Source organism: Pteropus alecto, unplaced genomic scaffold, assembly GCF_000325575.1.
Source record: "Pteropus alecto unplaced genomic scaffold, ASM32557v1 scaffold201, whole genome shotgun sequence".
NCBI classification, from domain to species: domain Eukaryota; kingdom Metazoa; phylum Chordata; class Mammalia; order Chiroptera; family Pteropodidae; genus Pteropus; species Pteropus alecto.
This window is the reverse complement of record NW_006430503.1, coordinates 491,786-509,130: the sequence shown is the minus strand read 5'-3', so window position 1 is coordinate 509,130 and position 17,345 is coordinate 491,786. Positions and strand designations below refer to the sequence as shown.

The 17,345-nt window shown below is 34.2% G+C and overlaps 1 protein-coding gene across 1 annotated transcript in view; it reads left to right on the top strand.

The window, feature by feature from the left end:
- Positions 1 to 17,345, top strand: part of SPIDR (scaffold protein involved in DNA repair) — a 436,331-nt gene that overhangs the window by 301,511 nt on the left and 117,475 nt on the right. The window contains 5 exon segments of the mRNA XM_025049089.1: positions 12,184 to 12,348; positions 12,350 to 12,377; positions 13,819 to 13,865; positions 13,927 to 14,042; positions 14,045 to 14,160. Coding sequence (XP_024904857.1) covers positions 12,184 to 12,348; positions 12,350 to 12,377; positions 13,819 to 13,865; positions 13,927 to 14,042; positions 14,045 to 14,160 — 472 coding nt within the window.

Below are 17,345 nucleotides of genomic sequence, written 5' to 3'. Positions count from 1 at the left end.
ACATTAAATCTAAATAATTGTCATTGCTACCAGGCAGCCTCTTGAGTGCTCCATGCATTCCCTTCCTTGTATCTTCACACACCCTGACCAGTGGGTCCCCTCATCTGCCTTCTTGTCCTGGGAAGCTTTCCCTAACTCCAGTGGTATTGATTACTCCCAGAGGGTCTTCTATCTGGGTATCATATCCCAGTAACATCCTTTTCCTTCATAGTAAAACTGTCTATTCAGTTCTCTTTTCTCTGATTGGATTCCCAGTTCCCTAGCCCAGTGCTTGGCACATCATAGGTGGTCAGTAAAAAGAGAGTAAAATGAACAAATGGACCTACATATGGATTTTAAGGTTTTTCCCATATCCACAAGCCTTGCAGATACATTTTATGTACATATGTTATTATTTGAATTATTTTCCCAGATGATATGAGTGTAAAAAGTTATATCTGTGTCTAAAATTTCAGACTTTCCGTATTATGCCAAGTCATACTTTAAACCTCCTTCAGCTTCCCTAATTCAGAAATTATGATCCTTTGGATCTAGTTAAACTAATGCTTACCTGTGTAGTTATATTTGGAAGATAAAGGGGACTTATGAATATATGAGAAATTTAAACAAGATTTCAAAAGTGTGTTTATCTTAAATCAGAGAATTAGTTATTTTCAAATCCCAGTACTGTTTATACAGAAACAAGATAGAACAAGTTAGTGGTTGCCAGAGGTGGGATGGGGGTGGGCAAAATGGGCGGAGGGGGTCGAAAGGTACAAAGTTTCAATTATAAAGCAAATAAGTCATGAGAATGTAATGCACAGCATGGAGACTATAGTTAATAACAATTTGTTGCATATTTGAAAGTTGCTAAGAGTAGATTTTAAAAGTCCTCATCACAAAAATAAAAATATTTGTAACTATGTATGGTGACAGATGTTAACTAGACATTGTGGTGATCATTTTGCAATAAATACAAATATTGAAGGATTATGTCTTATACCTGAAAGAAATAGAATGTTAGATAGTAGTCCCACCACCCCCAACCTGCAGTTTTACTTTCTGTGGTTTTAGTTACCCAAAGTCAAAGGCAATCTGAAAATATTAAACTGAAAATTCGAGAAATAACAATTCACAAGTTTTAAATTGTGTGCCTTTCTAAATAGTAATGTAAGACAATCCATTGGGATGTGGAAAGAAAATATTGGAATGTCTTTTCATCTCATTTTAATGTCTATTTTTGTGAAGGATTTATAATTACAATGGAAATACATGCATATAATTTCTAAATATGTTAGTAGCATACAGTCAAAAATTGTTTTACTGACAGAATTTTTAAATTTAAGTATGGAGTCCACTGACATAAAGAATGGTCCTGACTTAAATCATACTTATATATTATGACCTACCACTTGCTAGGTGATAAAAAGAAGCAGTTCTAAAGTAAGTTCTTATCTCTGTTAGAGCCCCAGAACTGAGCCAAAGCACCACTTCTACTTTAGGTTTCCCTTCTTTTCAGCAAAGTTAACAACACTGACATACATATGAAAGTGCTATTTTTAAAAATGGAAAATTATTCAGCCACATTTTAAAATAGTTAGAATTTTTTTTGATGTTTGTAACGATTTGTTTAATTATATATAAAAGAGATCCACATTAATGGTTACTAAGTAAATCTATGACTTTTTAAAATCTGCCTGTTTGGGATGAAACTGTATATCACCTCTATAATTTCCCGGAATCTGAGAACTTGGGTCAATTCTAACTTTGCTTCCAAGGCAGAGGGCCGGGTGAGTAAACAGAAATGCTTCTGATGTTGTAAAATAATACACATTTAATTAAAGACATTCACTCCAACTGCATCACTTAGTTTTCTGTTTTGAAGAAGACTAGAATGTTCATTTAGTGTTTATATTTGTAAATTGTTTATCAGCTAAATTCATTTTTCCCCCATTTGAAACTGAAAGAGTTATATTTCTATTAAAGAGGTTCTCTGCCAGGTCAACCTTCTTTGTCAGATTACTATGAATGCTACAATTTCAAAGTTAATTTTTATCAAGAATGTTTTGAATGTTTTAAATATTTTCATATAAAAATGAGTATTCAATATTGAAAAATGTGGAAGGAAATAAAGGAGTTAATAGCACTAAAGGGACCTCCATTTCTAGGATGCAAATATTAAAATATGGAGCATTATAATAATTGAGCATTAAGGGGGTAGGGGTTAGGGACACTGTACATCCTACAACACTTAAGACAGCGATGCAGGAGAAAGTGTTCTGTGTTGTACTTCATTGCTCTCAAATATCACATCAGACATTTGTGTAGGTGAAGAATCTGTTTTTTAAAAATTGTCTCAGCCTAAAAACTAGTGTAATTTTGTATATAACATGAAATATTTTTTGCATTGTTTTAATATGCTTATGATATTTGAGTCTCTAATAGTATCAGCCTACATTTATAGCTCTTAATTAATGGTGATCTAAGTATGGATACAAATATATGACTACTTCATATATCGAGTTCTGGTGACTGAGTATTTGCATATCGAAATACATATAATTTTATTAAAATATGGAGTGTTAGACTTTAATAGCTAATAAAAATACTAGCATTATAATAAAGATTAGCAAGGAAGTTGAAATACTTTAAGACACCCTTCAAGTCTACCTATAAATAAGAGGGAAATGGAGGAAAATGAGCAAAAACACCAAGAGTATAATACTTGAAATCGTGGGTACATTTGTACATTATATAATATAGTTGCAACTAGAGCAGTCCAAATATATTAATGGTTTTTTATTTATTCTGATGGAATAATCCTGCATCTAGCATGGGTTTGTTTTCTTTGTCAAATAGAGATCAGAAAAATTGGCCCCTTTTGTGTTCGCATATGTGTGTGTAAATTACGCTCCCTTTGCAGGCAATGGCTCATAATTAGTTATGTGGCCCCTGCCAAGGAGGCAGAGAACAGAGTTATCGAAATCAGTGAAATAACTCTCTTTTGAGAAAGGGCTTCTATTAAGTAAAGAAGATATTTTTTTTTAGACTGAAACTAAATAGATTAAATAGAAGGTTGAGCTCATTAAAATAGCTTTGAAAGTTGTATTAATTTTTTTGTAGTAGAGAAGAAAGGCTAATAAGCTTTCACTTAGTTGGAGTTATTCTCTGTTTTAGTTGAAACTTAATGGCCTTAAACTAGACTTTATATTGAACATAACATAGTTCTAATATTGGTATGTTTATCTGTAAACTGAAAGGTTCTAAATATGCACAAAAACTTTTACCTAGTGCTTTCTTCTTAATTTAGTTATTAAAATAATACTGCCTTATCGTATTTTTTTAAACCAACTTGAATGGAAGAGCTGGAACTTTATGACATCTTTCATCCATCTGGCTGTATGCAGTATATTTGCACTTGTACCCAGACAGTACTGGACACTATGCCCCAACCATACTCTCTTATTTTCTTGTATCCTCTTCTTGCTGACCCATTCTTTGTCTCTACCTGTGTCTCTGTCTTTCTATCTCTCACAATTTTTTTCTTATTTTGTGGTTACTATACCTGTAGTCTATAGGCTTAAAATGTTACTATTGCAAGTTTGTATTTGAATAGATCATATGGAAATAGGCTAGACACCAAGGAATTTATCTAGATTAGGATAAACTACAATCTTGAAGAAAACTTAGGCCTAGCTCTTGAACAAGAATCATAGGATTATAAGCTTTACATATAATTACATGTTATACATGTTAGGAGGTAAGTTGAGCCTAGAACATATTGCATGAAGTCATATTAGGCATTTTATCTTTAAGCAGGTAGATTTGCATAACAAAAATTTTACATAAAGCCCAAAGTTATGTTTGCACAGCTAGAACTGATAACTTGGAATTAGATATTGGTCATTTTGTTAATATAGGTGTTTTTTTCTTAATGAAAGAAATTCTTAAAGACTAGAATCCTCACAAGTTTAAATCCACCAGAGTGATTTGGAGGGATATTTTTAAAGACTGAATAATATTACAGGACTTTCATTATATTTTTAATTAAACTTTTTTTATTTTGAGATAATTGTAGATTTACATGTAGTTGTAAGAAACAATATAGACAGATCGTTTGTCTCCTTTTTACCCAGTTTCCCCCAGTGTCAGTGTCTCCTAAAATTATGCTATATTATTACAACCAGGGTATGAACACTGATACAGTCAAGATACAAAATAATTCCATGACCACAAGTATCATTCATGCTGCCATTTTATAATTGTCAACTTCCCTCTCTTCCCCTCTTTCCCCTTGTCCTTAACTCTGGCAGCCACTAATGTGTTCTTTGTCTTTAGGAATTTTTATTATTTTTTACTCAGTATAAGTCCCTAGAATTCATCCACATTGTCATATGTATCAATAGTTCATTCCTTTTTATCGCTGAATAGTATTCTGTGATATGGATTTAACAGTTTGTTTAACTATTCACTCACTGATAACATTTAGGTTGTTTCCAGTTTGGGGCTATTATAAATGAAGCTGCTATGAACATTCCTATGTAGGTTTTTATATAAATGTAAGTTTCCACCTCTCTGGGATAAATGCCCAGGAGTACAGTGTGTTGTATGGTAGTTGCATATTTAATTTTTTTTAATTGCCAAACTTGTCCAGAGTGGCTGTACAATTTTACATTCCAGATTCTCTATATCCTCATCAACATTTGATGGTGTCACTATGTTCTGTTTTAGCCATTTCGACAGTGTAAAGATACCTCAGTGTGGTTTTAACGTGCATTTTCTTAATGGCTAATGATGAACATCTTTTCACATGCTAATTTGCCATTTGTATATATCTTCAGTGAATTGTCTATTCAAAACTGTTATCCATGTTCTAATTAGGATTGTCCATTTTTTTTTACTGTACAAATTTTAGAGGTGTTTTTTATGTATTTTAGATCCTAGTCCTTTCTTGAGTATATGGTTTCCAAATATTTTCCCTCTGTAGCTTGCGTTTTCATCCTCTTAATGGGATCTTTCTCATAGCAACCTTTTTAGTTTTGATGAAGTCTATTTTATCAGTTTTTACTTTTATTCATGTTTTTTATCATTTTATTGATCTATATATCTATTCCTACACCAATACCCACAATATTGATTATTATAACTATATAACTCTTAAAATCATGTATTCCCCTCGCTCTGTTCTTTTTCAAAATTGTTTTAGTCTAGTTCCTTTGCTTTCTCACATAAATTGTATTTAATTTTTCCCAGCTTTATTAAGGTTTAATTGGCAAATAAAAATTGTACATATATAAGGCGTACAAGATGATGATTTGATATATATACACACATTGTGAAACGACCAGGACCAAACTACTTAACATACTCCTCACCATACATAGTTATCTTTTTTGTGTGTGTGGTGAAAACATTTAAGATCTACTCTCTTAGCAAAGTTCAACTATACATTGTAATATTATTAACTGTAATCACCATGCTGTACATTAGATCTTTGGAATTGATTCATCTAATAACTGAAAGTTTGTACTGTTTGAGCAACGTCTCTCCATGTCTCCCACCCCACAGGCCCTGGCAACTACAGTTCTACTCTCACCTTTTAGGAGTTCAGCTTTTTTATATAACACATATAAACAAGATTATGTAGTATTTTCTTTCTGTGTCTGGTTTATTTCACTTAGCACAAAGTCCTCCAGGTTTATCTATATCCATGTTGTTGCAAATGGCAGGATTTCCTTCTTTATATGCCTAAATAGTATTCCATTTTGTGTGTGTGTGTGTGTGTGTGTGTGTGTGTGTGTGTGTGTGTCACATTTTCTTTATCCATTCATCTGTCCACAAACAAAGATTGTTTCCATATCTTGGCTATTTTGAATAAGGTTGCATTGAACATGGGGGTACAGATCTCTTCAAGATCCTGATGTCATTTCCTTTGGATAAATTCCCAGAAGTAGGATTACTGGATCATAGGGTAGTTCTGTTGTAAAATTTTTGATGAACCTCTGTACTGTACCAGTTTGCATTTCCATGAAAAATATATAAGGCTTCCCTTTTCTCCACGCCCTCAACAACACTTTTTTTTCTTTTGTTTTTTTGATAATAGCCATTATAACAGCCATTATAATAGCTATATGAGGTGATATCTTGTTATAATTTTGATTTGCATTTTCCTGATGATTAGTGATGTTGAGCATCTTTTCACATACCTGTTGGCCATTTGCTTGTCTTCTTCTGAAGCATGTGTATTTAGATCCTCTGACCATTTTTTAATCAAATTATTTGGGTTTTTTACTATTGAGTTATATGAGTCCTTATATATTTTGCATATTAATCGCTTATCAGATATATGGTTTGCAAATCTGGCTGGAGCTGAGTCATGGACTGATTTAGGGTCCACATTTGGGACTGAAGTCCCTTGACCTGTTACCTGAGGCACTGGGGGGTGTGTGGCTCCTTTCGAGTCTCCTGGCAGATGATACTGGTGGCAGGAACAAGGCCAAATGGGGCTTGTAGCCCCGTCCAAAGAGGATGAGACTGGTTTCCAAGTGTGTAGGCAGGACCACAGTTGACACGTCTGCCACCTAGGCATAGTTCTGCCTTCTCAAAACAGCCCTCCTCTGTCTTGGGCTCCACCAGGTCTCTTACCTGAATCTCACTTCTACCACAAAGGCACTTTTGTCCATAGACAGCTACCAAACTATTGTTAGTGTGAGGGATATGAACAGGGTCTTCCTATTCTGTCCTCTTGGTAATGTCCCATGTAAGTTTACATATATCTGCAAAAAAAATCCTGCTGGGATTTTTATGGAAATTACTTTAAATCTATGTATCCATTTGGGGAAATTGGCATCTTTATGACCTTGAGTCTTTCAGTCCATAAATATGGTATGTCCATTTATTAAGATCTTTCATTTGTTTCATCAGTGTTTTATAGCTTCAGCATACAAGTCATATACAAGTTTTGTAAGATTTACATCAAAGATTTTTTTTTGTTTTTTTGTTTATTTTTGCTATTATAAATTATTTAGATCTTTAGTTTTGGTGTCCGCATGTTCATTGATGTTATATAGAAATACATTTGATTTTCATGTATGCTGTGATCTTGCTGAACTCACTTATTAGTTTATTAGTTATTTTATTGATTCCCTGTAATTTTCCATACAAGCAGTCATATCATCTGAAAATAGGGATAGTTTTCTTTTTTCTTTTTATGATCTGTATGGTTTTCCACACCTCCTCGCCCCCCCTCCCCCGCACCCCGCCCCTTATTGCACTGGCAAGAACTTCCAGTCCTATTTTGAATGAAAGTGATGAGAGCAGACATAGTTGCTTTGTTTCCCATCTTAGATGGAAAGCATTCATTCTTTCACTATTAATTATAATGTTAGCTGTAGTATTTTTGTAGATGCTCTTTATCAGGTTGAACAAGTCCTCTATTTCTGATTTTCTGGGTTTATTATTATGAATGAGTATTGAATGTTGTAAAAGTTTTTCTGCATTGATTGATGAGATCATATAACTTCTTTTGCCTTAAATATGATGGAAGTAATTTTCAAATATTAAAATATTTCAAATATTGCTTGAGTACAAACAAGCCTTGCATCCCTGGAATTAACCTCACTTTGTCATGTTGCATAATTCCCTTTATGTATTTCTGAATTCCATTTGCTAATATTTTGTTAAGTGTTTCTGCATCTCTATTCTTGAGGTATGTTAGTCTGTAGTTTCTTTCATTTTTTTATCTTTCTTTCTGTAGCAATATCCTCTGTTTCATTCTTGATATTGGCAATTTGTGTCCTCTCTATTTTTCCTTTTTTATCATTTGTATCGATCATATCAAAAGGCAATTCTTATTGCATTTTCCCCCGTGTTGTTTTTTTGTTTTCAGTTTGATTTCTGTTATTTATTATTTATTTCCTTCTATTTGCTCTATGTATATTTATATTTTGCTGTTTTTTCTCTAGATGTTTGAAGAAAGAACTTTAGAGTATTGATTTTAGACTTTCCTTCTTTTCTAATTTAAGCTTTAAGTGATATAAAATTTCCTGTCAGTATTGCTTTAGCTGTTTCCCACGAATTTTGATATATTAAATTTTTATTTTCACTAAATGCTTTTTTTTTTTTTTTTTTTTTTTACTTTTCCTTGATACTTCTTCTTTGACCCATGGATGACTTAAAAGTGTATTATTTTGTTTCTAAATGTTTGGAGATTTTCCTGTTATCTTTCTCTTGATTTTTATTTTTATTTTATTGTGATCAAAGAGCACATTCAATCATTTAAGTTCTTTAACTTTGTTGAGGTTAATCTTATGGCCCATAACATAGTCTCTCTTAGAATATGTTTTGTGGGCTCCTGAATAGAATATTTATTCTGCTGTTCTACAAATGTCAGTTAGATCCTGTCAATTGTTTGAGTGTTGTTGCATTCTTCCGTATCATGGCTGATATTTTGTCTAGTTGATCTATCAAATGTTGAGAGAGGTATGTTTTAGTTGTAGTCTTCAACTTTAACTGTGGATCTGTTGACTTTTGCTTTCAATTTCATTAGTTTTTGCTTTATGTAATTTGAATCTATGTTGTTTGGGGCATACACATTTAAGACTGTTATATCTTCTTGGTGGATTGACCCTTTCATAATTATTTAATGTCCCTCTGATTCTGATCATTTTCTTTGCTCTGAAGCCTGTTTCATCTGATAATAGTACTCCTCCCCTGCTATATTTGTATTAATGTTTACATGATATATTTTTCCCATCTTTTTACTTTCATCTTGCCTATTTCTCTATATTTTCTTATAGACATCATGTAGATGGATCCTGTTTTATAATTCACTCTGCTAATCTCTTTTAATTGGTTTATCTTAACCATTTACACATAGTGCAATCATTGATATATTATGACTTAAGTCTTCCTTTTTAATTTTTGTTTATTCTTTATTGTTCTCTCCCTGTTTTTCATTTCTCTGTTTTCTTTTTCCTGGCTTTATGTGGGTTGCTTGAACGTTTTTTAGAATTTTATTTTAATTTATAATGTTTTTGTGCATATCTCTTTTTATAGCTATTCTGTTGGTTGCTCTAGGCATTAAATTGTATATACATAACTTATCACAGTCTACTGGGTCGACATTTTGCCAGTTTGTGTGAAGTGTAGAAACCTTACTTTTTTTTTTTTACATGAGGCACAAAGAATTATTTTTAAAGCATTACAGAGAGAAACAAATATATGGAATACAAATATAAGGCCAGCCAACCAGCTAATAAAATATACCCACTTACAGTATTATATATTTACAAAGACTTCTCAAATTTCATCACCCCACCAGGCTAATGTGAGTGTACCAGGAGAGACAGAACATCAGAATTATAGATTGTTAAGACCTTATTGTTCATTCATCTAGTTCCTTCGAGGTATGAGATTTTATTCCGATAAACACAAAACAAAGAATGTGCCAGCATCTAAACTTAGGTAAATCATCTGAAGATTTCTCCTCTGCTTGGCCCAATTCCTTTAGCATCTCACACTCCATTAGACCTCTCTTCTGTGACTTGCTTCCCTGAGGGCCTAACATGCTAGGGTCTGGTGACCCACGAAACTGGAAACAAGCTTAAAACAACTGAGTACTTGTTGCAGGTCAAGTTAGTTTGTTTAAAGCAATCTCTTCCTGGTATGTCTGTTGCAAGTGGTATAAGTGTGTGAGCAGCCATGCACCTCACACCTGCTCTCCATCATCAATGCCTAGCTACTCCCTCACAACACCCAACCTAATTCTTGTGCCTACCGCAGAGGGAAGAGATGTGGATGGAGGCCGACTAAAAGTTCTTATTCATTCTGGTCAACTGATTGTTTTCTAATTAATTATTAAAAATATCTACTCTAAGGGATTATGAACACCTCATTGCTAGGTCTCACAATTTATAAAAGCTACAAAAACAGAGGTCACAAATTGCCAATATCAAAGCTGGAAACCTTACTTCTTATACCCTGTTACTCTCTTCATTTATAATATGATTGTATTAAATATTTTCATTGCGTGTAGAACCATATCGGTGTTATAATTTTGCTTCAACTCCAAATAAAATTTCAAAAACTCAACAGTAGAAATGTCTATTATATTTGCCTATATTTTTTTCCTTTTTTTTTTTTCTTTCCACAGATCTTGAGGTTCTGTCCATTGTTTTTTTTGTTTGTTTGTTTCAGTCTGCTTCCTTTGTTGTTCATATTGGTTAATTTCTATTATTTTATCTTCAAGTTCACTGATTCTTTTCTCTGTACCTCCATTCTGCTATTGGACCCATCCACTGAGTTTTTTATTTTTATTCATTTCTTAGTTCTAAAATTTTCATTTCAAAAATATTTCTTTGCCAAGACTTTATATTTTTTTGCTGAGGCTTTCTGGTTTTTTGTTTTGTTTGTTTGTTTTGTCTTGTGTGCATTTGTAATTGCTCTTCGAAGCATGTTTGTAATGGCCGTTTTAGAATCTTTGTCAGATAATTTTAACACCTGTGTCATCTCAGCATTGTCATTTATTCTATTTTTATTCAAGTTGAGATTTTTTTCCTAGTTCTTAGTATAACAAGTGATTTTTTTATGGCAACCTGTACATTTTGAGTATTATATGAAACTCTAGATCTTATTTAAACCTATCTCCACTGCTCTGAGAGAAGTGGAGGGGAATAGTGGGGAATAGAGGTAGAAGTTCAGATTTCCCACTTGGCTTTCATTGATACCTGTGAGAGAATGAACTCCTTGTTACTGCTGGGCATATATGAGTTCCAGCTTCCTCCTAGGCTTCCGTTGACATCACCCTGGCTGGGTGGGCCAGGAGTGCCTTGGTACTCTTCCCCATGTGGCTTCCACTGATGACACTGGAGGAAGATGGGTGTGTAGAAAGTAGCCTCAGTACCCCTGCGCAGTGGTGAAAGTCCTGATTCTCTGCTAGGCCTATTTTGATTCTATGACAGAATGGTGAGGAGGGATGTTTGGTTTCTAGTGTCACATGGGGGTAGAAGTCCAGGTCCCCTGGTGGTCTCCACTGTTTTGGTGTTTATGGGGAGAGGAGGACTCATTACAAGCCTGCAAGGATCAAAGTCCCAACACCCTGTCCTGCCTTCTCTCATACCACTCAACTGGGCTATAGAGACTCCTCATTACAACCTGATGAGGATGGACATCTGGGCTTCCCAGTCGCCCTTTGCTGATGTGCATGGTGTTAGGTCACAATTTTTCTGTGATGTTTGCCTAGAGTAGAGCAGTTATTTTCTAAAAGTTTTCTGTCTCACTAGGCTGACCCTTTCCTATTCCTTTGGTTAAAGAGAATAAGCTTTTGTAGGGGCTTTTTTGTCTGTACCTGTTATTGCTTCCAAGTTACCAGGTTCTTCATTTGCGAGTCTGGGATATAAGAGGTAAAAAGAAAACCCAGTAACTCACTACTGTGCTGTTCCATAAGTCCCAAAGACTCTAGGTCCTACCTGGTCTGCCTTCTCTCCACATTTCAGTGTCTCCTTATATTTAATGTATATATAATGTCAGTCATTTTAGTTGTACTTAATGAGAAAAATAGGGGAAAGTATGTGTACTCCATCTTCCCAGAAATGGAAGTTGTAATTTTTTCTTGATGTTAAACAGCACTACCTGTGTTTGAGGTATGAGTGCTAAAGAGTCTTCTCAAATCAGATGTCTGAGAGGAACCAGGAAAATTTGTCTGTTACCAGACTTCTTTACTATTTAAATTTGAGGCATTTCAGTGACTGTGGTCCATTTGAAAGCATTCCTTTGACATTTGATTTACATTTGATGTCATGTTATTTGAAAGATTAGAGCTGTCAGAATGTCTGAAGGTTTTATTTTTAAATAGCATTTATTTCTATGTCTGGGTAATTCTTTGAGCCTGTTGATAGTCTGCTCATTCCCTGCATTTTTCCCTGAAGCATCCTAAGGCTATCATCTACCAGAGTAGGAGAACTTGAGGGAGCTCAAGCCCAGGCCTTCTTTCATTACTCCTTCTGACACAGGACTTTCGCTGGAAAAGTAAAATCAGATTTTTTGTTAGTCACTCTTGAGCTTATGAGGGCAGCTGTCATTCAGTGGGCTGGCTTGGTTTTATCTGTCCATAGCAGGCGAGTCATTGCTCTTTATATTTCTGATTTAGCAAGAACATGAGGGGAATCCAGCTTTGCAGATAACTGTTTTCTTTTCCTTTTCCAGGCAAAAACTTATTATCCCAAACAGAAGTTGCCCTGTTATTCTGAATACTTACTTTTGTCAGAAAGTTGTTGCCAAAGAAGATTTAAGAGCAACACATGAAGTGCACCGTTGGGACATACCCCTTCCAAGAAGAAGCATCACTTTGGCCCAGATGTTTAGATTTGAGTCTAACAAATAATTCATCTGAAATCCAGGTAAACTTTCATCAGCTTAAATGTTTTATGCTTTGTAATAATATTGGATTTGAAAGGGTTTTGGAATAAGTGAAGATGTTTACCTTCAATATTCCTCCAAATATTCAACAAATATATATGCTAGAGCATCTTATAATTATTGTTATTCCTAAAGAAGTTATAGTTTAGTTGCAGTCTATAGTATTTCATCTTTTTAATTATGTATTTTAATCTTTATTCTAATTTATTAAATATGAGTTTTCATTTTTTCTGTTCTCATACTTGTCTTAGATTTTTGTTTAAGCCTTTTATTTATTAAAAAAAAATATATTTTTCTTTTTCACAATATTTGTATCCCTTGGGATAAAAAGAACTGCATAAACTTATTATCAACTGGAGATTGTTTTTTGGAACTGTATTGGCCCTGAGCCATGATCATCTGCCAGTATGAATTTAGGGGACCACTGAACTTCACTTGCATCGGGCATTAAGAGCACTCCTGGGGCCACTCCAAGCTCTGTGGCTTCCAGTGTGCCTTCTTCAGGATCACCAGCTTACCTGAATCAGCACTGAATGCAATGCAGATACTGACAGATAGTGTGAGGGGAAATAAGAAAGAATTCTGCTTGATTACACACACAAAACAGGACAAAAGTTTGTTTTGTGTGTGTAATCAAGCAGAATCTCTCTTTGACTATCAAAAGAAGTGTCTGGAGGGCATAATGCAAAGAGAGACCTCTCTAATCAATTTAATTGTATCAGATTTGAAATATGGCTCAAGGTTCATCACTGCTCTAAATTCATGAGATATGTTTTCATCAGCAGTGATGATGATAGTGCAGTATGGCATAATGGTTAAGAGTATGAATTTTGGAACCAGATGTTCTGGTTCAGTTCTGCCTTAGCCACTTTATTCTAGGTGACCTTGGGCAAGATATTTAATTTCTCTGTGTCTCAGTATTTTTAGTCATAAAATGGTGATAATGATATAATCTATCGCCTTGGTTTGTTGTAAGGTTAAATATATTTATTATGTAAGCACAATATGTAAAGAAAAGTACCTGGAATGTAGGAAGTACTCTATAAGTTTTCTTATTATGATATTTAATATTATTGTAAATGATTGTTGGGAGACTACATGAGCATGTAAAGTGCCTAGCCTAATAGACTGCACATAACAAGCATTAAACCCTAGTTATTTTTTTATTTTGTTCTTTAGTTTGTCCTGTTAGGATTGTTACCTCATAAAAGAAAAATTTTCTAAATTACTATGAGATATTTTAACAACAGAATTTTCTTCATGTTTTCAAAGTCTCAAGATAGTCTATGCTTTTATTGAGAGAAACACTCTTTGCTGTTTCTGTTACTCTTGATCACCTTGCCCTCCTCAGCAGCATTAGTTACCTGACAGACATAGAACTCCTTGCCATAGGTTTGTTTTTTATATTTATTTTTCCTTTAGTGTTCTGCCTTTGCTTTAGAGAATTACCTAAGAATGTCAATATTTTGGTATGTGTAGTTTGCCATCATGAGTCAAACTGAAATTGTTCTCTTTGCATGTCTTGGCCAGGTTGTGTAGTCTTCTCACCACCATGGGGACAAACTGGACCCATAGGCATGAAGAAGCAAAACAGCACTTCTCACCCCAAGCTCCCCTGAGGGATTCTCTCCTGGATGCAGTAGAAAGCCATGGTCAGGAGTTGGAGTCCTAGTAGTGGTGCAGAGAGTTTATTCTCTTCCCTACAGGTATCATCAGGGAGGTAGTTCAGCTACTCCATCCAGCTCACACCTACCTAGAGTTCAGTGAGTGACAAGACACAGACATGGGTGCCTAGAGTCACTTAGAAAAGCAATGACTCTTCCAGGAGCAATTTCTTGGCTGCATTTCTCACATACATGGGTTGTTTTTGTTTGTCTTGCCTCATAATTTGGGAGAAAGGGTTCTGTCTATTCGTTTACATAAAAAGTCCTACTAAAATAATTTAATTTGTTGCATTTACTTTTACCGTTAACCAGTTCATGTTATTTCAAGTAATACAAACACAAGAAATATTGGTATTGTTGTAGAAAAGCCAAGACATATGGTTACCATACCTAAAAAGACCAGTGTATAATCTATCAAGTTTTACATCTCTTAAAAAACTGAGTAAGTAAATGGCAATTAGTAAATCTGTAAATTAACCTTTTAGAGAGTGCTGTTTTAATCTACGTTATTTCTACCTGATAAAGCTTCTGCAGATATAAATGTTGTATATCGGAACTATCCAATGAGGTAGCTGCTTACTACATATGGTTATTGAGCACTTTGAAATGTGGCTAGTGGGACTGAGGAACTAAATTCTATTTAATTTTAATTAACATATTAAGTAGCCCCATGTGGCCAGGGGCTAGCTACCTTGTTGGACAGTACAGATAGATGGATACATGAACAAGGGCCAAACACATGATTCAGAGTACTTTGCTCAAATGAATTATGAGAATGATGTCTTCTTTCTTTCTCAGATTTAGGCCCTTCCTGGTTTTATGTTTTTTTAGATAAGCACATCGTTGACTGAGAGTTTATTTATTTATGTCAAATTCTTGGCATAACCATTTGAGTTTGTCTTTCTTTCTTTAAGTTGCTCTCAAGGCAGTAATATGGATTTACAACAGAATGGAAATTAAAAGTATAGATTCTAGTTTATCAATTATTTTTCTATCTACTCTTAAAAATACATATGTAGATTAATAACAATTAATAACCATTCTATTTTAATGGTGCCTTCTGATGCTATTTAGAAGGCATAATAGGAAACACTTTTATGTTAACTATGAATCCTCTTTAAGTGGATGGCACATGATTTGAATCAAAAAGTCTCATTTAGATGTGGAGTTAGAGGATATTTATTTTGGATTATAGAAAAAAATTATTTTTATTTTGTTTAAAATATGCATGTGTGTAAAATCCATTACATCAGTTTTAAGGTTTTTACCATGACTTGTGCTATAGACCAGTCTTGAACTCTTTGACTTAAGTCTGTGGTAAATCTAAATAGAATTATCTGAGACAGTTAAAGATTAAATGTAGGTATCATTTTGCTTTGCTTTTTTTTATGGTATATATCTACTGTTAGGTTTAGAAGAAGGGAATACTGAGTAAGCTAGGCAATAAGGATCTTGGTAAAGCTTTCCCAACCGAGCATACAGACCACATACTCCAAGGAGATGCAGACAGTGGGGTCTGAGTTACAATAATGAGAAGGCAAAATGAAACTGACAGTAAGGTCAATTATGAATAATCACAAACAACATGGACCTTGAAATCTGTCTCTCCAGCTCCTTCGGAGGTACCTGTTTTGCTTGCTGAGCAAAAAGAAGAAATTGGAAGCTAAAGTCTGGTGAATTAGTGCCAGTGGTCAGCATTATGAATGCTTTGGGACATATCAAATGAGACTGTGCTCATGGTGGGTCGAAAGAAGGCCAGTCATGAACATTTAGTTATTCAAATGTTCAATGAAATGCATTTGCGTGTGGTATGTTTCTTGTAGTACACATGAGATTGTACAGTGCTGAGGCTAGAGTCCCATTTCACAGATGAGGAAACAGCCTGTGAGAGATCTTTACTTGCTGACAGTTTTACAAGTGAACAAAAAGAAAACCGTAATGAGATAAAGAATCCCAAAATGACAAGGATGTATTGATGCCGAAAATGGAGAAATTTGAGTTAGAACTAAGGTGTGTTTAGATTAAGGCTGACTCAGGAATCAAGTCATCCTGGGGCAGCCAGAGAAGTGAAAGTGCCCAGCAATGGAGAGAATCGGACTGTGTAGGAAAATGAACTTTTAGACAGAAGGCTATGCATTTGGCCTTGGGTTTGAGGGCAAGGCTTCTGAGATGTCTTTTGGGAACAAAAAGGTCTTATTGTGTAACTGATCATTAATATTTTTTGGATTCATTTACTATAGTGATCAGGCTCTCTAGTTTACAAATAAAACTAATATAGAAGTAAAATTATACTTAACCTTCTACTAATTCTTTGCTAATGTGTATATGAAGAAAAACAAAGTATCTGCCTTGGAGACTCATTTAATATGTTTTCTCTAATGTAAACTTTTTTATACATGCACATATAACATGTACATAAGAGAAAACATTAGAAGTCTTAGGTATATAGCTTGAAAGAACCCTTTCTTTTCTGTTTGCAATTTCTATCCCTAACTTCTTGACCATAGATAAATTTGAATGACCCCTTGTGCAACACATTTGAGTTATTCCTGTCCAGAGGCATGAGTGCAGCAGCCACAGAAGGGAAATTGCACAGTGACCCCTTAGCTCTGAAGGCAACTCTTAAGTGTGTTCTCTTATCATAATCTGCTTTAACCCATAGATCTTTCTCAGTGAACTGAAAGACAACTTTGATCACTGTGTTTTCTTTTTTCTTTTTTTATATGAGATTTGTAACATTTTGTTAAAGATGAACAGCGTTAGAACAGATCTAAATGTAACTTTTCAAAAAAATCACCGAAAAGTGATTTTTTCGCCTCACTAAATACGAACTTTCATTTTGTGATGAACTGCATCAATGTTTTGCATACACCTCAATGCAAAGGAAATTTTAAGTTGTGTCCTGTTTAAAGAAAAACTTTAAAAACTGAAAGAGGATAACTACAACCACATTCCAAGAAAGGAATTTTTTCTCCAACAAAGTATATTCTTTTGTTTATATACAACAAATTAGCACTGAAGAATTTTAATTTAGTTGTAACAAAAGCAAAGTTTTATATTTGAGAAGAAAATGAAATTACAGGTGCATGAAGAGCAAGAGTTTAATATACCAAAGATACTGTGTTGTTTGATACACTTAATGTCAGTATTTGGGCCAATTTTTAAGGTTTTTCAAAAGCATTAATAATAGCTCTGTACAGTATTTAAAACAACAAGAAAATGAAAACATCTATCTACCATATTTTCACAAACTATCCTAAAGTCAGCAAACTTGTGCCCAGTTGT